Consider the following 25,446-nt stretch of genomic DNA (forward strand, 5'->3'; position numbering starts at 1 on the left):
AGAACTAGAAAAACAAGAAAAATCTAACCCCAAAATTAGCAGATGGAAAGAAATAATTAAGATCAGAGCAGAAATAAATGAAATAAAGGCACACACACACACACAAAAAGACACAAAAAATCAATGGAACAAAAAAAAGTTGGTTTTTTGGGAAGATAAGCAAACTAGAGAAACCATTAGCTAGGCTAACCAAAAAAAAAAAAAAAAGAAAAGAAGACCTAAATAACAAAAATCAGAAATGAAAAAGGCAACATTGCAACTGGTACCACAGAAATACAAAGAATCACTAAAGACTATTATAAAAAACTATACACCAGCCAATTTGAAAACATGGAGGAAATGGATACATTTCTGGACACATACAAACTACCATGACTGAACCAATTAGACAGAGAAAATCTAAACAGATCAATAACATGCAATGAGATTGAAACAATAATCAGCAGTCTCCCAACAAAGAAAAGCTCAGAACCAGATAGCTCTACTGCTGAATTCTACCAAATCTTTAAAGAGGAATTAATACCAATTCTCTTCAAACTATTCCAAAAAGTTGAAATAGAGACCATTCTTCCAAACTTGTTCTATGAGGCCAACATCACCTATATACCAAAATCAGACAGAGATATAACAAAAAAAGACTACAAGCCAATATCTCTGAAGAACATAGATGCAAAAATCCTCAACAGAATATGAGCAATCTGAATACAGCAACACAGCCAAAAAATTATACACCACAATCACCTAGGATTCATCCCAGGGATGCAAGGATGGTTCAACATATAAAAAGTCAATAAATGTGATACACCATGACAACAAAATCAAGGACAAAAGCCATATGATTATCACAATAGATATAAAAAAGACACTGACAAAATTCAACATCCCTTCATGATAAAAAATCTCAGAAAACTAGGTATAGAAGGAAAGTATCTCAACATGATAAAAGCCATATACAACAAACCCAATTGCCAATATCATCCTGAATAGGAACAAGACAAGGATGCCCACTCTAACCACTCCTATTTAGCATAGTATTAGAAGTACTAGCCAGAGCAATCAGGCAAAAGAAAGAATAAAGTGCATCCAGACTGGAAAAGACAGAGTCAAACTGTCCCTGTTCGAAGATGACGTAACCCTATATACAGAAAAACTGAAAGACTCTACCAAAAAACTATTAGAGCTGATAAACAATTTCAGTAATGTTTGAGGATACAAAATCATACCCTCAAATCAGTAGCATTTCACACTCCAATAACAAACTAGCAGAAAAAGATATCAATGAAGCAAGCACATTTACAATAGTCTCCAAAAATAAAAAACCTCAGAATCAATTTAACAAAGAAGTGAAAGATCTCTACAATGAAAACTAAAAATCACAACTGAAAGAAATTAGAGTACACAAAATGGTGGAAAGACATTCCATGCTCTTGGATTGGAAGAATTAACATTGTGAAAATGTCCATATTACCCAAAGTGACCTACAGATTCAATGCAATCCCCATCAAAATACCAATTACATTCTTCACGGAAATAGAAATAACAATCCTAGCATTCATATGGAACAACAAAAGACCCCAAACAGCCAAAGCAATCCTGAGCAAAAAAATAAAACCAGAGGCATAACACTACCTGACTTCAAATTATACACAAAGCTATAGTAACCAAAGCAGCATGGTACTTACTGGCTTAAAAACAGACACTCAGCCAATGGAACAGAATAAAGAACCCAGAAAATCAACCCATGTTCTTACAACCAACTGATCTTTGACAAAGGTGACAAGAACATACATTGGGGAAAGGACAACCTCTTCAATAAATGGTGCTGGGAAAATTGGATATCCATATGTAGGAGAATGAAATTAAACCTGTACCTCTCACCATATACCAAAATCAACTCAAAGTGGATTGAAGATTTAAGTATAAGTCCTGAAACTATAAAACTACTAAAAGAAAACATAGGGAAAACACTTCAGGAAATAGGCCTGGGCCAAGACTTTATGAATAAGACCCCAAAAGCACAGTCAACAAAAGAAAAAATAAGCAAATGGAATTACACCAAAGTAAAAAGCTTCTGCACAACAAAGGAAACAATCAACAGAGTGAAAAGACAACCTACAGAAAGGGAAAAAATTTTGCAAACTATGCATCTAACAAGAGATTAACATCCAGAATATACAAAGAACTCAAGCAACTTCACAGTAAAAAAGCAAATAATCCAATCAAAAATGGGCAAAGGAGCTGAATAGACATTTTTCAAAGGAAGACATACAAATGGCCAACGGGTACATCAAAAAATGCTCAGCATCACTCATCATTAGGGAAATGCAAATCAAAACCACATTGAGATATCATCTCACCCCAGTTAGACTGACTGTTATCAAAAAGACAGAGAATAACAAATGCTGACGAGGATGTGGAGAAAGAGGAATCCTCCTAAACCGTTGGTGGGACTTCAATTTAGTACAGCCATTACGGAAAACAGTATGGAAGTTTCTCAAACAATTACAGATAGAACTGCCAGGTGACCTAGCAATCCCACTTCTGGGTGTATGCCTAAAGAATGGAAGTCATCATGTTGAAGGGATACCTGCACTCCATGTTCATCACAGCTCTGTTTACAATAGCTAAGGCATGGAACCAACCTGAATATCCACTAATGGACAACTAGATAAGGGAAACATGGTGTGTATATATATATATATATATATATATATATATGTGATGGAATACTGCTCAGCCATAAAAAAGAATGAAATCCTGCCATTCTCAGCAACATGAATGAGCTTTGAGAAAATTATGTTAAGTGAAATAAGCCAGGCACAGAAAGAGAAATACTGCATGTCCTCCCTCATAAGTGGGAGCTAAGAAAGAAGCAAAGAAGGAAGGAAGTAAAGAAAGAAAGGACTGAAAGGAATGAAAGAAAGAAAAATCACAATAATACATTGAACTTTCAGAAGGAGAGAACAGACCTATGGTTGCTAGAGGTGGGAAAGGAGAGGGTAAGGCTTAGGGAAAAATTGGGTAAGGGGACACAAAGAATAATTATGATTTGTAATAATGAACATGCTAATAATTTTGACTTGATCATCAAAATAAGAAACAAACAGAAAAACATGGATGAACCTTGACAACATTTGCTAGGTGTAATATTTTATGAGCCAGTCATGAAAGACCACATACTGTATTTTTCCATTTATATGAAATATCCTGAAAAAAGACAAATCCGTAAAGAGAAAATAAACTAGGGGTTGCTAGGGGCTGAGGAAAGGGAAAATGGAGAGTGTCTGCTAATGAGCCTGGGGTGTTTCTTTGTGGTGATGAAAATGTTCTAAAATTAGACAGTGGAGATGGTTGCAAAACTCTATGGCACTCTAACACCCACCGAATTGCAGACTTTAAATGAGTGAATTTTATGGTATTAAGTTATATCTCAATAAAGGTGTTAAAAATGTAATTAACAATATACACTGAAAGTTCTAAAGGGAAATGCAATATGGTATTTTTCCATACCAGCACCAAGTTCTATTCAACATCTGCTCTCACTCACTAAATAGATCTCAGCATACAAGACCGAAGGGCAAATGGACTGAATAGTAAACACGAAATGAAATCCACGTAGTACCTGGATCAATAAAAAGAGACCTTGAACTAACCAGACTTAATCGTGGAATGCAAATCCACAATCTTAAGGGCTCTGAAGAGAAATGTACAAGACAGAAACTCAGCCAACTATCGTCCCCATCTTCTGATTTCAATGGGAAATGCACGGAAATTAAAATTATCTGGCCCCAAGTAACTAGAAATCACATAGTTAAATCCAACCAAGTGCATGTTTGTGTTCTGTGAGAAAATAAGAAATAATCCATCTTGATATATCATAAGTTAAAACTCATATTTAACTATGTACATTATCGATGATCTAAAATCTGATTCTGGAAATGGTTATTCTTAAGGTCTTCAAATATTCTTTTTGTGTGTGTTCAATTTAGTCTTGAGACTATCAGCTTATCAAAACATAATATACTATTTTAAGATTTTTTTAACAAATACATTGAATTTAAATAGATTTGTCTTGGCAATTGTTTGGCATATATTACTGAGAAAAGGGTATGCATTCTGGAACTTTCTATTAATATTGCTACTAATAAAACCAACCCAACATTTATTGCTGCTTTTAGAGAGCTCTGAGGGAGGTGAATACCAATGATGAAGACTTCAGAGTTTTATAAAATAGTGCAAAAGATGATTATAAATAAATAATTATAAGATGTGAAAAATGATATCATAGAGGTGAGATCAAGGAGCTCTGGCTGAACGATAGCATTTCCAGTAGAAGGCCTTTTCAGACTTTTATTATACCTGTAAGATTTTATACCTCTCCAAAAATGCTGTTCAGTCGATATCTTTTATATGGAAATTCAAAGGTAGGCTTGATGTTATTAACAGAAAATAAAATAATGAATCAAAATAAATGCAGATAGAAAGTAAAGGCATTACACTGTTTAAAAGACTGCCTGAAGTAATGTTTCACAATTCATATTATGGCGGATTCTTTAATAAAAAGCAACTTCTGAATTTGCCCTAGAATACAACAAAAGGCCAGCATTTTAGCAGATTTTACTAAAGGCCTGAGGCTTCTCTCTGGGGTAGATATGTTAACTTTAGAATCAACAAAGGAGGGCTCCTTCCATTTGTGAAGGTCAGAATTTAAATTTATGCAAGAACCACATTCACTTCTCTCTCATTCAAACTATAAATTCAAAATCCAGAGATTTTCCAAAATTTGTTCATTAATTCATTTTTTCCTGCTGCTTCCAATCTGTTCTACTGTGGACTTGGCTAAGTGGGTGTCCCTTGCTTAGGTGTCATGTCACCCTGTTACCATCTGGATTGAAAGTTCCTTGGCAAATTTCCTATAGCTGCTCATCTACAAATTGAGAATAGTATCTAGTCTTCTGGTCTTACAGGGTTGTTTTAAGATGAAATGAAAATGTATATGTAGAATAATTTTTTTAGTAAAATGCCCTATGCAATATGCTACTTGCTACTGGACTCTTGACCACCACAAAAACAAAAAAGGTTTTTTAGCTCTACTTTATCTGATGAAAACTCTTCACAGTCAATTTTTTGCTATTCACATTTATGTGAATTTGTTATTTAAGACAAACAGCTTCAAATTCCTCTTTTCCCTCTACTGCTACATTTCTAAATTTTTAGACTGTGCTTTCATTTGATCAGGCAAAAAGGACAGAATTCACTATTTAATAAAATGCTCTTTAGTGACCTAAAAATTGTTGGTATAAAAACACTGATACTAATCTAGGGAGGGATAACAATATTCAATTGGGAGCATGGTTTAGAAGTTTCTGTAAGCAACAGGGTCAATTCAGAAGCTTGATTCAATTGAAACTTCTAAGGTCCCACTCCAGATACAGTGGATCAGGTGGGGGTGGGGGGCTGCAAATCAGCCACACAAGATCACCAGCAGATTCTTAAGGACTCTGAAGTTTGCGGACTTGATTAGCTGTGGTGTATGGGCTTGGGGTGGTGGGCAGCAGAGGTACAGGGAGGCAGGTGAGGGTTGGTGGTTTTCAACAGATTCAGAGGCCTGGGGAGCTATGCAAAGAGCCTTGTCCCATTGGGTGCTTCTTGCCTTCCAGCCCCAACCAAGCACAGAGGCTCTGCTTTGTCTGTTCTCTGCACTGGGATTCCCTCAGATTCTCATCAAAGGGTTCTACTGCTAAAAACAAGTCTGAAAAGCAATGATGTAGGGCATCAAAAATAGGCTAATAGGCACAGAAGACCTGGGTGCTGGCCCTTCCTCTGGCACTTCCCATCTGGTGGACTCTGGGCTAGTGGATAAGTTTCAATACCTCCATTTGCAAAATGTCACAATCTCATGTCTCCTTGTGGGATGGTTGTGGGGGGTCAAATCAGATAACTCAAAGTATCTGAAACTAGAAATGATCATTCAGATTTATTATTGTTATTACTGGGGACAGTATATGATTGAGCATAAAAGTAGACACATTTTAATTCTTCAAGGGATAGGGCAGAGCCAATCTGTCTAATTCACTTTTGCCTAATATAAGAGCACACTTAAACATCCTAACTTAATAAAGAGCCTCTGGAGAAGGAAGGAGAGGAAGGGGAAGAGACAGGGCAGACAACTCACCGACACAAATGCTTGCGATTTGGTTTCGTTCAACTGAAGTTGCAATCTCTTTTCATTGTCATAGACTCCGTAGAGTCTCTTGGACCAGGTCTGAGGTACTCTGCTCTTGAATTTTAATGAACTATACAAAGCAAATATCCTTTGTAAATCTAGGACGAGGCAGCTGCAGTTGTAGAAGATGACACCAAGTTCTTTCATCTGTGAAATTAAAATTGAAAGCATCAGTGCCATGTGCATATGATGGTGTTATTTTCAGAGAAAAAAGAATGCGTAAGAATGCAGTACTAGTGACATCTTTTTTCTTGCATTCGTTGTTACACAGAAGTATGTAGATATAGGCATAGTATGGTATATAGAAGTGATATGTTATAAAAATGCTTAAATATTTATGGACTTTTGCTTGCCTTTTGCATTGGGGCTCTCAGATAATTTTCCCATATTCATTTACATTTTTCATGTCAGCTCTTCAGATTTATTTCTTTAACACTAATTTTTCTGTATGGATCCTTAAACCATGTAGCATAATAGAAGAGTTATGATCATGGATTCTGGAGTTGGACTGCCTGGATTTGGGTTCTAGCTCCTCAACTTTCTAGCTGTATGACTTAGGACAACATATTCAATCTCTGAGCCTCAGCGTCTATTTCCATAAAATGGAGATCACAGTATTTATTTCATATAGTTGCTATGAGACTTAAAATGGTTAATGCACATGAGCTCAAACAGAACCTATCACATGGTAATCACTAAAAACTTGTTAGCAGTTGCTATTAACATTGCACATGCCTCATTGCACAAAACCATTGGAATCTTGCCAAAAAGAAACTGTAGAGATTATTTTGTCCACCTCTCTCAATGCACGAATGAGGAAAGGAAAACTCACACAGGCAATTAAAAATACTTGCTCCGAATTAGAGATTTAGTCAGTGGTAAATTCAGAATGTGAGTGCAGGTTTTCTAAGCCCTGATCCAATGCACCCAGAACACAGCTGGACTGCCTTCACTTGAATCCAGTATCCCTTTGTAAAAATTACAGATGATTTTTAATTTAGTCAGTGAAACTATGCCAAATGAAGTTTTGGTCATAAAAGAAGAGCACAGAAATACACATGCTTTATATGACCTGAACACCCAGTGAGGGGTTTGTTACAGAGACCTTGGCTCTCTAGGGACCTGAAGTCCATGGATATTGAGCTCTCTGTCCCTTCCTTCATCCCCTCTTCATGTCTCTTCACTCAGGGCTATAGAAGACATCACCCACCATGTAGAGACCTATCTCTCCTCACACCTAGGACTCCTCAAGACGATGTGCCATGGAAATCTTCCCACGTTTATCTACACAGGTCTGTCCTTTTACCAGCTCCACAGGAACCACAGAGCAGATGGACATAAGTTATTTAACCCACTGACAGACTTGTTCTATTTTTTCTCTAATGCAAAATCAAGCAATGAGCATCCTTGTACACGTACCTTGTTGCACACCTGTGCAAGTATTTTTTTAGCATAGATCCCTAGAATTAGATGGACAGACACATAAGAAGAAATTTAAAGGGGATACGGTGTGGAGAGCTGATCAGGTATGTGCAAAGGCACTGAGGCTGGGGGAATATAACGAGAGCTGTGTGCTGAAGCTGAGCTAGAAAGGGGAGAGAGAGAGAGAGAGAGAGTGTGTGTGTGTGTGTGTAAATATTTTTTTCTGATAGCAGGGGTAAAACTGTAGGAACAGGGATGTCAGATCCCAAGGGACCCTTGGGCAGGGATAAGCAGTTTGACATTTACACTGAAGGTCATGGGGAGGCAGGCAGTGAGGAGAGGGGCATGACCAGACTGTGAACTGGAAAGGTGCCTTTGGCGTGCTGTAGAAAAGGGGAGGATGGGATGTGGGCAGCTGGGGGCAGGGCATCCAGGGCATCCCTGGCCTCATCAGTGGCAAGGGGAGAGACTTACACATTCTTATGTGTTTTCTAATCTCAGAGATTTACAGAAACTGCCCAGAATAGCCACTAATGATGGTTATTCTCATTCCAGGTTGAAGACAGGTCCCGGCCTGCTGTCAGCAGAGTCCCTGCTGACAGGTCTCGGGTGTATTAAACTCCACCTCTGGGCTTCTCGCTTCTAAGCTTTTCCCTACATCGAATCAGTGCTGCCTCTTGTCTTCTCCATGGAAGCCTCGGGTTAGCTTTCATGAGTAGGCTCTCTGTCTGCAGTAGGAGTTGGGGTGCAGGTGCTGTGACCTGGCCCCTTATGTGGGTAACTGTCCCATAGGGCAAGGGCCTCCCAGGCAAGTGTCCTTGTCTGCCGAACACAGGCAAGGCTGGTGCACAGTCCAGGGGGAAGATGATCTTCTGGCTTTGCTTGGGGCCATTGTCAGGAAGGAATAAACAAACAAACAAGCAAATAAACAAAAATTCTGGACCCTGAGGCCAAGGAATGGGTTCAAGCGTAGGATCTTTTACCAACCAGATATAGGTAGGGCCTTGGTAAGACTCAATTTTTCTGAGTCTTTGAACAAGGAGGGGATTTGGCTCATAAAGTCTACAGGGGTCTTCCAGCCTGGCCATCTATGAACATGAGCTGGGACCTGGCTTTGGGACACAATTTCCTGCCCACTTTGCAACCCCTCCCCCTGTCCGACCTGCTTCCCAGCACTGTCCAGAGAACTTCTGTTTGTCTGTCAGGACCAGGTCATTTTGTCTCCTGAATGATTATGGTTGGTGACCCTCCCTGGTCTTAAAGTCACACCAGGGAAGTTTGTGTTTTGGCTCTGCTTCTTGCTTATTGAAAAGCCCTGGGAAAATTCTTTAACTCTTTAATTTCAGTTAATTGCTTAATGAGGATAATATCTATCTCCAAGGTTTGCTGTTAGAATATTTACTACTAATCATAATTTTAATAGTGTTGAGTGAGGACTTACTTGGTGTGTACATTGGGTTGAATAGTGTCCTTCAAAAGTTCATGTCTTCCTGGAACCTGTGAACGTGACCTTGCTTGGAAATAGGGTCTTTGCAATGTAATCCAGTTAAGATAGCAATAGGGTGGGCCCTGAATCTAATATGACTAGCGTATTTATAAATAAGAGGAAATTTGGACACAAGACACAGACACACCGAGATGGCCATATGAAGCCAAAGACTGGAGTGATGCATCTATAAGCCAACGAGTGCCAATGATTGCTGGAAACCACCAGAAACTAGGAAGAGGAAAGCTTCTCCCCTAGAGCCTTGAGAGAGAGCATGGCTCTGCCAACACCTGGATTTCAGACTCCCAGCCCCCAGGACTGTGAGACTAAATTTCTGCTCTTCGAAGCTGCCAAGTTTTGCGGTAATTTGTTATGGCAGCCCTCGGAAACTGATACAGTGTGCCTCACCTACTTTAATCTTGACAGCCGGTCAGGTAGATACAATTCGCATCCCATTTTACACAGGAGGAAACTGAGGCTAGTCACTTAGAAAGTCATTTTAGAAAGTCATTTGCCCAATGCCAAATGACACAGATTTGAACTTTGGTCTAACTCCGATGCTTGTTTACTTAACCACTGTGCTATACAGTAGTCCCCCCTTATCTGCAGGGGATATGTTCTAAGACCCCCAATGGACACCCAAAACTCTGGATAGTACAGAATTCTATATATGCTATGTTTTTTCTTATACATGCAAACCTATGATAAAGTTTCATTTATAAATTAGGCACAGTAAGAGGTTAACAACAATAACTAATAATAAAATAGAACAATTATAACAACGTACTGTAATAAAAGTTATGTGACTGTGGTCTGTCTGTCTCTCGCCATAGATAAATATCTTATTTTTAAAATGTAGTTGACTGCTGGTAACTGAAACCACAGAAAGCAAAACCGTGGATACGGGGGGACCAGTGCACTGCGTTTAGTGCATGGCTAGTGCACAATCCATGAGGTCTATTGTTGCTAATTCTGCGAAGCCTTTTCTGGCTAATTTGTTTCCTTCTTTGTCTACCACTATACTTGGTACCTATCTCTGATGCAGCATGTTTTACGTGTTGTCATCACCATTACTATTTTTTAAATTTATGTGTCTGTTTCCCCTATGTGACTCTACAGTCTCTGAAGACAAGGATTGTGTCAGATACATATTTTTATTTCCAGTGCTGGGCACATGTTGCTCAAAACTGTCTACTAAATAAATGTCTGGGCTTTGAAATGAATAAGTGGTGGTGAGAGATGGAAACAAGTTCGCTTCTCAAGCCAGGCGCCCTAGCACCGGGCTAGCCTGCTGCCCTCTGATCCCGAGCACCTGAGTCTAACAAGAGTCTCTGTTCTGCTGCAAGGGCCCTGGAGCAGCCAAGCTGGAGACAGCCACAAGAAACCCATCTTGCCATGCCGGCCTGGGAGACCCACCTGGAAGACTTTCACAAGCATGGCACTCAATGATCAGTATCCATGACTGGCCTTAGATTGGTCAATGGCCCAACTGTTCTCCAAACATGCTTCCTGCCTCTACCAATAATGGAGTGCAGCCAACACAGGGTTGTCTTTTGAATGCAGGAATGCCTTAAAAAGTCAATGCTACTACCCAAGCCCAAGTAGAGCCAGAAATAGAACACACTGAAAGTAGAAATCCAGAGAATCATTTGACTTTTGTGACCAAAAGGCAGACTTGGTGGTCATGATACACCTTTACTATGTTTGAATTTCTTTGGCATCCTTTGGTTTTTCTACATCAGACCTTTGGTGTTTCCAGGTTATTTGCTCACACACAGCAAACACATGTGTTTGGAAACGTCTGTTCAAAGCCTGGATAAGAACATGACACTTCCCTCTCCACCTCCTTCCTCAGGAATACCTGCCCCTTAATCTTCACGTGGAAGTTATGTTCTCCCTGCAGTGGCCGTGGGACAGGTCAGCTGCCCCTGCTGCCTCTCTCCTGATATACAGAGTGATTTTAACTGCAGCAGTCAGCACTACTGCAAGCACACCACATCTGAAGACAGCTGCTCATCCACAGATGTGACATGATCATTCTGGATAAGTATTATTTTGAAAATTGACATCCACAAGGGTGCCAGGGGCAGCTCTGGTAGCTCTTCCCTTCCCAGGAAGCACGGGAAAGAGAGAGAGACTAATATGACTCAATGAAGACACAGTAAGTCATCTCTGAACAGGCTCTGAAGACCAACTCCACCATGCGTGGGGCGCTTGACCTCTTCGTTTCCCTTATCTGTAAACGAGGACACATGGTAGGATTGCTATGAAGAATAAACGAAAAGGCAAAACATTGAGCTCAGTGCCTGGCTCAAACAGCATTAGCTTGTTCTATACCAAGGTCCACTGCCTTTCTTCTGCCTTCTGAGGATGCTTCAACTACCCCCTTGCTCTAAAGCGTTCACTGAATCAGAGAGCAGATGTGGCATAATTCTTTAGCCACAAAGAATTTTACTTTAGCCACCAATGGTTTCCAGATAACTTCAGTCACAAATGCGAGGGGGTCAAATCTATTCCTTGGAGACCATTTGTGGCTAGGTTGAGTGGGTGTTCGAATGGTCACAACAGACAGGCTATTTCAGATGTATGAAATATGATGTCTTTACTTTATTCTCCAGGTCAGCTCTTGCTGGTCATGAAAACTTTAGCAAATGATGGTCAGGGAGGCATAAGCAGAGCACGGTAGCTGGAACAACTGGGTAACAATCAAAAAGCGAGGTGTTGATTGACTTAGCCAGGGGAGTGTATGCATGCAGGAGACCCCAGGGAAAGGGACCAGGCTGAGGTGAGATCATGGGATGCTTTGAATGGCTGGTGTGGGGTCTCCATTGGGGCAGGAGAGTCACTGAAGGCTTGGGGCAGGGGAGTGACAAAATAACCAGAGTGGTTTTACTAGCCCTTGTGGACTTCTCCACTGAAGTCTCATATCTGCGTGTTCAGAGCATTTATGAAAGACACCAGCTTTGTGAAGGAAGACCCCATAGAGGTGAAACAATGACCTTCCTCAGACCACCTCTATGTTACCTAAGCCTGTGGAACTCAACATCCAGACCTTTGAGGTCAATGGCCTCTAGAAGTCACCCCACTTGGGAACCAGCTTAAGAATTAAAAATGAAGGCATTTTAAATTTAATTTTTAAAACACTAACTAGATGCCATCTTGGGGAATCAATTGGCACAGGGCACTGTTAGTGCTACTTAATAAATGGGAGACAACAAAACGTCCTTTCTTAAAGAAAAATTTATTTTTATCAAATGACAAATTCATATATTTAAAACATTAAAAGAATGTAAAAGACTAGCATTTGGAAACACTGGTATTTCTTTCACACGGGACACTATTAACTCTATGTTGCAGGGAGTGTTTGTTTCCTCCTCAGGTCCATAATAGTAGCCAAAATGTATGTGCTTGGCCAATTACAATCCCAGCTGTGGTTCAGCTAACTTGTATTAAATACTCTGAATACAATGAATAATGCTAATATATCTAAGTCTATATCCAGATTCACATCTACATTTACATCTAGATCCAGCTCCAGGTTTATATGTATATCAACATCTCCATCTCCATCTAGATCCATGTTTATATCTGCATCGAAATATGCATCTACATTGATCCAGGTTTATAACTATATCTACATCTACATCCACATCTACGTCTACGTCCAGGTTTATATCTACATCTATACCTAGTTCCAGATCCACATCTACATTTACATCTATATCTATATCCAGATGCAGGTTTATATCTCCATCTAGATCCAGGTTTATATCTATATCTACATCCAGATCCAGATCCACAACTATGTCTATACCTCTGTCTATATCCAGATCCACACTACATTTATATCCAAATCCACATCTACATCTATATCTATATCCAGATCTACACCTATATCTATGCCTCTGTCCATATCCAGATCCACACCTATCTCTACATCTATACCCAGATCCACACCTACACCTACATCTACATCTATATCCAGATCCACACCTACACCCACATCTATATTCCTATCCACAGCCAGATCGATACCTACATCTATATCTATGTCTATCTGCTTCCATGAGCCAAGCACCATGCAAGATTTAGAGGTTACAGCAGTGAACAACTCAGACCTCATTCCTACCCCCAGCAGGTTTAGAGCATGGATCAGAGCAAACAAAAACCATGGAGTTATAAACACAAGGTATTTTATGAGAGAAGTACATGTTTTGAAGTAGATGTTCTAGTTCCCACTTTGGAGAGAAGGGCACTGAGGCCATGGTCACTAACCTTGCTCAAAGTAACTCTGCTGATTTGTAGCAGAGCTCACATCTGAACCCATTTTGTTTTGACTCCTTAATCTTTTCTCTCCAGTGGTTCCCCTGTCTTAGGCTGTCTGTAAACTCACATCCTCGGGAGAGTTTGCCCATTCCTTCCATACCAGAGGAATATTTAAAGAGGGGTTCATTTGCCCTGTTAACCTCAGAACGCTTCTATTCAAACTGGACAGCTGGAGGTAAAAAGCTGAAGGTGATCAGCTAGATGTGTTTCTAAGCATAAATGTGACTACTTGAACAAAATCTGATCTCTGACCAATGCATGGAGGGCAAAAGGCTGTCATTCCGAGGTTACCAGATGTAGGAAAGGGGGAGAGAAGAATTGGTAAAGAGTCACGAAAAACAATTACATTGTATAATCTTGAATACATTAACTATCCTAATTTGAGCATCACATACTGCACAAAGGTAAAGATATTCAACTCTGTATCCCACAGAAATGTACAATCAACTATGTTTCAATAAAAAATTCCCATACTTCAGCTACATTATAGATTAAGTTGGTTATATAGGCTAGCTTTGGAATATAACAACCATTTATAAAACATTGTAAGAAAATGAATTCTGTACTACAGACAACTGACATACAAATGAACTTTGCAGCTCAGACCATTTGTAAATTAGCGATGACCTGTTTGTGACTGATAAATGTCAGATGATATTTCAGCCAATAAATGCTATTTGAATTAAAAAAATAAGAAAGAAATAAATAGAGCGTGTTTAGGTCACATTAGGCTTGGATTCTCACTGAAGTCAATGGACAACATTGTTCTCAAGACTCAATGCTATTCTCTCCACAGAATATGCCAGGAAACTTGGCTGTATTTCCCTGGGAAATCCAGGAAGATAAAAACAGATGTTTCATGAAGATTCCAAATGAGATCAAATCATTGTCAAGTGACTGGACTCAGGGACCAGATGGAGCTGTAGTAACATTACAGCTCTTCAGCTCATTACCTGTGTGACTTGGGACAAACTCTTTAACTTCTTTTCACTATTGAGAAAGAGAAAAGCAGCCCCTGACACATAGGAGCTGGCATGTGACTCTCAGCCAGGTCCTGCTGTTTCTAGGAATTGACCTTGGACCTAGGCTCTGGTGATCCCTTATTAAACATAAATGACTTCACAGAACACTAACATCAGACAAGGCCACTCTGCAACCATCCATGACAGATTGAGACAAAAACAAGACCACTCCGTAATCATGTACAACCATGGCAGAAACATGAACATTGTCCAAGTCACAGAAATGACCTAACACCCTCCAGCCTGGCTACTTTGAGTGACTGGAGCCTCTTTACTCACTACAGCTTAGCTTTGCTTTGTTCTTACCCTTTGTACGGGCAAGATTTATTAAGATATCCAATCACAGAACTGCCCTGACTTCTTGACAGCATTTGCTGTAGATTGATTGAATTGTGTCTCCCAAAGTTCATATATTAGAAACTTAATTTCCACTGTAACTACTGAGAGTGGTTATTTGAAAGGTAGGGCCTTGAAGAGGTGATTAGAATGTAGGACCATGCCTACTGAGTGGATTAATAATGGTGGTCAGGGGCGTGGTTCTGAGGGCTTTAAAGGGAAAGCACTTGACAGTCTCTCTCTCCCCCCCCCCCCGTTTTCTGCTGTGTGAGACCCCTGCATTGCTGTAAAGCCACCACCAAAGAAGACTCTCACCAGATGTATTCTCTCGACTTTGGACTTCCCAGCCTCTGAAACTGTAAGCAATAAATTTCATTTTCTTACAAATACCCAGTTCTGTGTATTTTGTTATAAGCAACAGAAATGGACTAATACAGAATCCAACCTGAGCAAAGCCCTGCTGCCTTAAATCCTCCTCAAATTGCCTACACAGCCTGAATCCCATTAAGTCATAAACCCCACTTACTGAGATGTCCCATGATTTGTAATAAGCAACTTGTTCAATTTCTGGGTTTCTGCTGGTCTTTGGCTGGAGGGCCTATCCCCACCTATCCCCATACACCTACATCATAGGGCTGTGAAGACAAATGGGTCAGTGTAGCAACACACAGTGACCAGCACTCAGTATATGGTGACTGTTATTATTCTATGCTAAGTGACACTTTAGATGAAAGTACCGGTTATTCAATATTGTTCCGGTGGAAACAGGAAGTTGCCCAGAGAGTAGAGCAGGAGACACTCTGGGGGAATGGACAGATGAAGGTAATAGTGGCTTTTGTGGGCAGGCTCAAAGAAGGGCTGTACTTTGGGAAGAGGCTTCTCCCATTCAAACCTAAGACCAAGCAATGCCCCTGAGACATGTTCAGTGTCACTCTGCCTTCTGGTCTCCCTGTCTTTTCTAGAACTCACTTTAGAATGTAGACCATCACAAACTTTGGTCTGGAAATCTGGCGAACCAAATTGTTAAAAGCTAATGAAATAAACTGGAAGCAAAAAATAAAAGTGCTTACTTGATGGCACCATAATTATGAGTGATGTTCATCCCTTTAGGCATGATCAGATGGAGGGAAGCATATTTATGAACATTCTCAGCCTTTGTCATTCCTAAGACTCCTTACGTAGCATTTATCACCATCAAGACGCAAGTAGGCACTGTCTCTCTGTGTACTCGGTCTAAATATTCTCCAGCCACTAGGATTTCTCATAACTTGACTCTAGACAGAGATTGTGTGTTCCTTTCCCCCTGTTGTGTAACCTAAGCTGCTGATTTGTTGTGAACTTTTATCTGCAATCCCTGACATCATTCTGTTCTGTGGCTACATTATAGCTTTAAAATTGAGAGCAATAGAAGAAGCCAAGCCCTGCCCTCTAGAGATGTAGAGAGAATGAAACTTCTTGTGAGGATCTTCCTTTCTACCCAACAACGACTAAAACCCATTTCTCATTCTGTATTTGGTTCAGGCTGCTACTGAAGATGGAAAAAAACCCCCAAAAAACTGGCTTTTGTTTTGCAGATTTTTTCACCCAGAGAAAAACTTGAAGACAGCTTTATGAACAAATCTTGAAATGCTGGAAGTGGGAAAAATAACAGACATTTGGGTTTCTGATGAGTTTCCATGTCTACATTATCAAAGAAACAAAAAGCTAAAAGTCTCATTTGTAGGCTGAGGCATTCTGAGTGTTCGTTGCCTTAGCAATATGACAAACCTTACCTGCCAGAGATCAGCCCTCTACCTGTTGGTGGGCTGCTCAGTCCTGCCCAGTATTGATGGCCAGCCACATGTCTGCGGGGCATCTTGATGGGCTGCCCTGACTTTTCAGTTCAGTTCAAGTTTGTCTATGCAGTCAGAAATAAGTTAAATTGGTTGATGGAATGGTCCAACTGTTTGAATAAAATCATCTTGCAAAAGCTAGAAATTCATCAGCTAATTGTTCTTAGGAAGAGATCACTTATTTTTTGCACAAAATGGGTGTGGTGTTAGTGATGACCCTTGGAGCTAAGACAGTCTTAAGGCCTAAACGACCTGGAGTACACTGCCAAGAAGCTGTTCGAAGGGTAATTATTTTATTTAAAACTCCAGTTATATCAATTATTCCATTCTGTCCTTTGCAATAGGACATTATGAAGTGTGAGAGACTTTGGGAGGAGTGTTCAGGTTTCATATCTTTCAGGAAATGCTATCAACCTACTGCATAGGGAGAAATAACAGAAGCAAAATGAATTTACTATAGCACTCACTGTTTCAATTGCTTTACACATCTGCATTCATTTAAACCTCATAACAATCCATTTACAGGTCAGGAAATTGAGGTACAGAGAGATTAAGGGATTTTCCCCAAAGCAAAGCTAGTAAGCAAGGAAGCTGGGATTATGGTACTCAAAGACTAGTTCAGTATTTCATTTGCAGGAAGACTTATTTACACAGCAAAGCACCTGTAAGACTACAAGTTCCCTGTGGGTGAGGGCTAACTCCTACTGATTTTGTGCGTGTCTTCTTCTTTCTGCCCAGGTGTTTTGGGTTTCAAAACAAAATAAGAATTAGGGGAAGCAAATAATTACATCAGAAAAAAAATTTTTTATTTATTATCTTGTCAAAATTAATGAAAGTTGGTTATCAAAGGGAATGCAGTGAGTAGGAAAAAAGAGTTCCTTTTTAGCTAGGACGTGCTAGGCAGCATATAAAGGGAGACAGGCTGGGCTGGGTGGGTTTTATTGGTGATGCGGAAGCCAGAGCAGGTGTCTGATGGATGCACTTGTCAGCAGAAGGGGGACAGGAGAGGCATCAGCATTGCTCTTTGCCGTAATTCACAGTAATTAATACAAGTTAGCTGAACCACAGCCTAATTTATCATTTACAGATGTCCAGTTTGTTATTTTCATGATTGTATAGAAATGTGAACAAGTATTTTTTTAAATTTTCTTGACAAAGACAAAAGAACCTGCAACTGTGAGCAGCTCACATCCAGTTAGCTGCTGATTTATATTCTGAGTTACTGCAGGAAATTTAATTACTAGGAGCTGTAACCTGATTTTGTCTCTGCCCTCAAGGTGAAAGTTTTGTTACTGGGGATAGCAAATAAAGAATTGAATCTTGGGAGCCGAAAGACAGCCTCCTGCTCAGAAATGTACTCACTCTTCTGCACCCTCACTCCAACAGTGGGTGGTTCATACATTTAACTTCCCGATGTCTTATTTTCTATGTCTACCAAGCAGGAATAACAGTGCTTGCCAGAAGCAACATGACTAATTGAAGAGACAGGAGAAAATGTAAGAATCTCAGAGATCAACTATTCAACCTTATTTCCAGATTAAGGAAACTGAGGCCCGAAAAGGGGAAGTGACTTACAAGATCATAGAATAGTGTCCTATGATTTGGGGTCCTGGTCTCCTTTGCTTAATAAGGCTGTGCAAACACCATACAGCATCCATATGCAGGATGAATAAGGGGCGTTGCTTTTCCCCACCTCCTTCCCTCCCTCTCTCCCTTCCTTTCCTTTCTTCCTCTGACTTTAATCAATGCTTCATCTTTTGTAAGGATCTGAAAACTTTCCAAAGTGCCATTATTCATCTGCCATCTTTGACTTTTGGCTATAAGGAATTCACACAATAATATCTTGGCTTTATCTAGGCCATCAATAGATAAAGCCTGGACTAGAGAAATCAATAGATAAAGCCTTGAATAGAGAGACTGGAGAATGTTAATGGGAAGAATCTCAAAGGAATGGTGCCTGAGAGTGGAATGAGATAAAACAAACTGGAAACACATTTCAGTTATTTTCTAGAGTACTGTCATTCTCTCCTGCTGTGTTAGGACTCCAAAATGCCACCAGGCCCCTCCTGCCATCCCTCCTTTCTGTCTTCTTGTCTTCTTAATGAGCAATGATGAAGCTGAGGTCATTCCAATTTGAGCTGATTCTATTTAATCCCCTTTTCAAACCTCTCAAAGGATATACTCTCTTTTGACAAAACGTTGGGCCAGATCTGAGCTACTGCATCTTCCTTTCAGGTTTGTAAATAAACAGCACCGCTACTTAGGTACAGGATATTAGTGGTAATGTGAACGTTACCCGTTTAGTTTCTTCTTATCCATGCCAAGATGAAATAATTCAGGAAACCAGAAAGGCAGAGAAAATCTTTTCTAAAAGAATACTTGAAAATGTGTAAATCTTGTGCTGCTTTTCTTTGCAGCCAAGTCATCAAACAATGGGAGGAATGGGCAAATGGATAGAACTTCGTGGGTTTCCATTTGTAGTTTATAATTCATGAAACTAATGTAGTCTTCAGAGTCCACTTGGAGAGAGACCTTGAAGTACAGAAACACTGCACAGTGGCTGTGACTGCTGCTAAAGAGACTAGCTGCTTTTGCAGCAGTCATGGCAATTGCGGTAGCTGCGCCCGTGGAGAGGGTGTTTTTGGTGTGCTCTTTACCTGGTTGTGGCTGGGTATGGCTTCCCCCAGCTCCACGCCTTGGGGCCTCAGCAGGACCCCAGGGTGGTGGCAGGATCCACACTCTTAACCACTGTTTTCTGCATCCTCTACTGTGGCTTGGTGACTCTGAATCTGGGAACTCAAGGGACGGATGAGAACTGGTAACATAAATGTGAGAACCACCATCACAGAATCAGGAAGAATGGGTTGGCTGTTCAGGATGGATTATATTATCAGCATATTTGCCTATTTATATTGTTTTCATTGAGAACAGTGACCTTGTCTGTCCTGTTGACTGTTGTATTTCCAGTGTTTAGCATGTAATGGGTGTTCAATAAATACTTTTTGAATAAATGAATGAATGAATGAAATCCCAGGGAACACCATTATTTGAGGGAAGAACTCAGTATCTAAGAAGAACCCACAAAAGAAGACAAAGGACTAATAAAAAAGATAGATGGCCAAAAGATTCAGTGTTAATACAAGATAAGATTTTTTTTCTTTAATTTAAAAAAGGAGGCAGATTTCAAGAAAGAAGGGCTCAGTGTGGACCATGCTGCAGAGAAGTTGCACATGATGAGTAACTGAAGGGTCCATTTTGTTGCTGTTGTCATTGTTGGCAACTGGGAAAGCTCTCCCCCATACCCTTGCCAATTTTCTTAAATGTGTATAGGAAAGTGTTCTGTCTCTCTGTGCTACTGAGAGGCTCTTCTTAGGGAAGTCGAGTAGGATGTAGAAAGTTGAGCAGGAGATGGAGACAGGAAGTGCGGAGCTCCAGATGAAGTCATCAATCAAGCTGACAGGTCATGATGTCATTATCACCAATGTTGCTTCCCAAGCCCAAGAGTGAGGATGGAGCCCAGAAGCAAAAGGAAGGAACAAATAACTTTTTGTTTGTCCGTTGGTTTCTCTTTTTCCGGAGTTCAGTTTCTTTTCTTCTTCCTGCCATTCAACATTCCTACTCACTCAGGATTTAGCAGTTCAGTAGATTTCACTTTCTGATTCCAAATGATCATTTTATTTATAAATTAGAGTTGAAGTTAATAAAAAGATAATACAACCTATAAACGAGTGCTGTGGACTGATTGAATGGTGTCCCCTAAAGTTCGTACATTAGAAGCTTACTTCCCACTGACTGTTGAGGGTGCGAAATCCTATTATTGTCATTGAAAGGTGGGGCCTTGAAGAGGTGATTGGACTGTAGGACCGTGCCGTAGTGAATGGATTAATAACTGTGGTCAGGGACGTGATGCTGAGGGCTTAAAAGGAAAGCACAGGACAATTTCTCTCTTCTCCACCATTTCTACATTGCTGTAAAGCCACCACCAAAGAAAAACCTCACCAGATGTATTCCCTGGACTTTGGTCTTCCCAGCCTCTGAAACCGTAAGCAATAAATTTCATTTTCTTTTAAAATTACCCAGTTTCAAGTATTTTGTTATAAGGAATGGAAAGAGACTAATACAACTAATATATGCCTGAACACTTAGATAAAAGGGCAAAATAATTTTTCTGTTTTTGATACATTATATTTATGCAAACACAGGTAACATAATAGAGAATAAATAAAGGCCTTGAAAAGAATCCTACCTTAATTTTTACCGGAAAGACAGCTTCAATTTCTCCATCTAAGATAATTTTAGATTGTTTTCTTACAACATGCCCCATACTTTTTTTTTTTTAACTTATAGAGTGCCACAATTTCATAAACACTAACAGAACACTTCAGATATTTTTTCTCTAGTTATTTTTATGATGCAGAAAAATAAGGATCCTACATATTAAAAGGTGCTTATGTTAAAATGATGTAAGCAAGAGCTATGTGCAAGAAACAAGGAATGTAATTAGTAAGAGCGGCTTATCAATATTCACTGAGGTCACTCAAGCTTAGTACGTACATACAACAGAATATTGAAAACCAGCCAGTTGTTGTCCTGTTACTGGTTTTGTTTTCTCCACAGGAATCATGAACCCACAGGAAGCATTTTATAAAACCCTGTGCTAGATTACTTAGAACCAGCAGACGGCTCTGCACTACCAAACGTATAGCTGATATGTTCAAAGCTAGTATTTGGTTCAGTGACAGTTTTTAAAGACAATACCAGCATAAAACCACAGGTTTAAAAATATTTTTTTCCCGTATTTATTAAGGTACAATTTACATATAGTTAAATTCATCCTTTTTAGCATACAGTTCTCAGAGTTCAGAAATACAGTCATGTAACCATCACCACAGTCAAGATATAAAACAGAGTCATCACCTCCCAAAATCCCCCCATGTCTCTTTCATAGTTGCCTCCTCTTCAAACCCCAGCTCTTGGCAACCACTAATCTGGTTTTTGCCCCTACAGTTCTGCTTTTTTAAGAATGTCATGTAAATTGAGCCTGCTTCTTTCACTTGGCGTAATGCATTCGAGATTCATTCATGTTTTTGTGTGGAACAGAAAACATTTGTTTGTTCCTCTTTATGGCTGAGGAGGATTTCATTGTATGGATTGTACCACAGTCTGTTTATCCATTCTCCAGCTGAGAAACATGAAGGTTGTTTCTGATTATTGGTGATTACAAATAAGCATTTTTATGTGAGAATAAAATTTTCATTTCACTTGGATTAATACCGAGGAGGGAAATTGCTGGGTCATATGCTAAGTATGTATTTAACTTTATAAGAAACTGTCAAACTGTTTTCCAAAGTGTCTGCCCTTTGCATTCCCCCCAGCAGTTACATGTTGGTCTAAGTTGCTTGGTATCCTTGTTAAACTTGGTATTTTATCTTTTTATTTTTTGAAAATCTTAGTTATTCTAATAGCTGTGTAATGATATAACACTGTGGTTTTAATTCACATTTCCCTAATGACTAATGCTGTTGAACATATAATTATATGCTTGCTTTCGATGTGGAAAATGTCTGCATATTTTGCACTTTTTTTATTGGGTTTTTTCTTTTGAATTTTGCGAATCATATATTCTGGATACAGATCCTTTATTAGATATATGATTTGCAAATATTTTCTCTCAGACTGTGGCTTGTATTTTCATTTTAATAACCGTTGATTTCAAAGAGCAGAAGTTCTTAACATTGATGAAATCCAATTTATCCATTTTTTTCCCTTGTGGATCATGTTTTGAATATTTTGAATGGTAAGAAATATTTGCCTAAAACAAGGCCACAAAGATTTTTCTCTATGTTTTCTTCAGGAAATTTAAAAATTTTAGTTTTTACATTTAGGTGTAGGATCCATTTGAAGTTTTTTTTTTTTTTTTGGTGGCTGGCCTGTGCAGAGATCTGAATCCTTGACCCTGGTGTTATAATACCACACTCTAACCCACTGAGATAACCAGCCAGCCCCGTTATGAGTTGATTTTTGCACAAGGTATGAAGTATGAATCTGGGTTCACTTATTTGCATTGGATATCCAATTGTTCCAGCACCATTTGCTGAAAATGAATTGCCTTCGTACCTTTGTTAAAAATCAATCAATCATATATGTGTGAGCTCTCTCTTCTGTTTTATCGACCTACATGCCTATACTTTCTCTTGTATAACACTATCTAAACTTGTTGGATTTATGGAAGGTCAGAAAATCAGGTAGTGTGAGCCTTCCACCTTTGCTCTTCTATTTCAAAATTATTTTGGCTATTCTAATTCCTTGGCCTTTCTAAATAAGTTTTAAAATTCATTTGCCAATTTCTGCAAAAGTCCTGAGTGGATTTTGATTGGAATTGCATGGAACCTATAGATCAGTTTGGGAAGAAGTGGAATTTTAACAGTGTTCCATCTTCCAAATCATAAATACAGTATAACTTTCCATTTTACGGTCATTTTTATTTATTTGATCAGTGCCTTGTAGTACTTAACATATCTTGTAAGATTTATACCTAAATATTTCATGGTTCTGGTGCTATTTAAATGACACTGTCTTTTTATTTGAATTTCCAATTGTTCATGCTATTATATGAGAACACTGATTTTTGTATATAGAAACACTATATAGAAAACATGTTTCTCTATATAGAAACACTTGTTTTTGTATATTGACATTGTGTCACAAAAGTGTTCTAAACTTACTTAGTTTTGGTATCTGTTTTGTAGATTCTTTAGGAATTTTTACATACACAATCATGTCCTCTGCAAAGAGAGACAGTTTTATTTCATCCTTTTCAATCTATGTGCCTTTTATTTCTTTTTCTTGCCTTACTGCACTGGCTATGACCTCCAGGATGATATGCAACAGGACTGGTGAGAATAGAAATCCCTGCCTTGTTGCCAACCTTGTGGGGAAAGCATTTAGTCTTTCACCATTAAATATGATGCTAGCTGTAGGTTTTTGCAGATACCCTTTATCAGATTAACAAAATTTCCTTTTATCCCTAGTTTTCTGAGAATATTACAAATGAGTGTTAAATTTTGTCAAAGGCTTTATCTGTACTCATTTTGATAATTTTATGGTTTTGCTTTTTTAGCTTTTGATACAGTGTATCACATTGATTTCTGAACAGTAAACCAGTCTTGTATTCCTGGTATGAACTCCACTTGATCATGATATATTATATTTTTATATATTGTTGCATTTGACCTGCTAATATGTCATTGAGAGCTTCACATCTATGTTCATGACAGATATTGGTCTTCCTTTCTTACAATGCATTTGTCTCACTTTGGTATTTAGGAAACGCTGGCATCGTAAGATGAGTTGGGAGCGTTTCCTCTTCTTTCGCATTCTGGAAGAGTTTGTACAGAATAGCTACTGTCTCTTTCTTAAATATTTATGTATGGCAGTGTCTTCCCCAGATGAGTAAGTGCTATGTCCTTTCTCTCTGTCCTTTGGTTTTGAATTAGCTGGTTGTTAAGCAACATCAACTCTATAATGTGATCAAGGAAAGTTTTGAATTTGTAAATTGTCTGATTTCCCTCTTTTTGGTAAAGTGTAAGAGAACTGTTCTTTCCAGTTTTCTCCATCCTAAGCAGAAGTCCCACAGACTTTTAAAATCAGAAGCATCATTAGAAATAACTTTTGAAACCTCTTTTTTTTTTTATGTGACCAGTAAGGGGATCATAACCCTTGGCTTCGTGTTGCCCACACTGCGCTCAGCCAGTGAGCACGCAGGCCATCCCTATATAGGATCCGAACCCGCAGCGGAGAGCCGCTGCGCTCCCAGCGCTGCACTCTCCCGAGTGAGCCACGGGGTCGGCCCTGAAACCTCTCATTTTAAAGATGAAGTCAAGACCTAGAGGGATCACACACCTAATGCAATAGTCATTGAGTTGGTCAACGTAGCATTCCTGAGATAATGTGTACATGTTAGAAGAACAGAAAATTGGAAGCAACCTAAATGGGCTCTAGGGTGTGGTGAAATAAATTACAATATGTCCATATCAGCAAATATATTACTGAGTCTTCTATGGTATTGTAGATAAGTATTTATTGACAATAGAAAATGTTTGTTTCATGGTTAAAGTGCAAACAGCAGATGACAAAACATTCGATATAGTATGATTGCTTTTTATGGTAAGAAAAAGGCAACCAAGAGCAATGTATGGGGGCTTATGGTACCTATTTTTTTATGAGTATTTTTAATTTGAAACAATAATATTTGTCATATTTTAGATAAGAAAACACCTAAATATATAATTTTGTGTATTTTAGGTATACTACACTTATAGCTATATAAAAGTATATGTACCTGTGGACAATGATTAGTGGGAACAGAAAAACAAATAGCATTAAAGTGGTTGGATTTTGGATGTGTTTTTCCCTTTTTCAGTTTCATATGTTACAAAAATAAACAATTTGGGGAGGGAAATATTCATTGTGAATGCATAAGATGTCTTCCTTAAGGTTTGTGTGGAGGTCCTCAGTGAAATGAGATAGTCGTGAATGCTGCAGATAGAGTTTATGGACACATAATCAGAGCAGTTGATTCTTACATAGGACGATTTCACCTTCCTTTCCTTACTTTGTTTTCTTTCCTCATTTTGTGGTTAAGATCTCTTCCAGAAGTAATGTAAATCAGGAAAGAAGAGACTGTAAATTTCTACCAAGGGCTATTAGAAATATATTTGGAACGCTTGATACTTTCTCAGTTATCAAGAGGAGAGACTTCTACTCTGGTTTATGCCATGGACCCTTGCAAGCTGG

At 39.1% G+C, this 25,446-nt stretch overlaps 1 protein-coding gene across 1 annotated transcript in view; it reads right to left on the reverse strand.

Moving 5' to 3' along the window:
• Positions 1-25,446, reverse strand: part of PLD5 (phospholipase D family member 5) — a 371,133-nt gene that overhangs the window by 56,395 nt on the left and 289,292 nt on the right. The window contains exon 6 of the mRNA XM_063082894.1: positions 6,176-6,373. Coding sequence (XP_062938964.1) covers positions 6,176-6,373 — 198 coding nt within the window. The remainder of the gene's footprint in view (positions 1-6,175; positions 6,374-25,446) is intronic.

The sequence above is a fragment of the Cynocephalus volans genome, chromosome 18 (assembly GCF_027409185.1).
Source record: "Cynocephalus volans isolate mCynVol1 chromosome 18, mCynVol1.pri, whole genome shotgun sequence".
Taxonomy (NCBI): domain Eukaryota; kingdom Metazoa; phylum Chordata; class Mammalia; order Dermoptera; family Cynocephalidae; genus Cynocephalus; species Cynocephalus volans.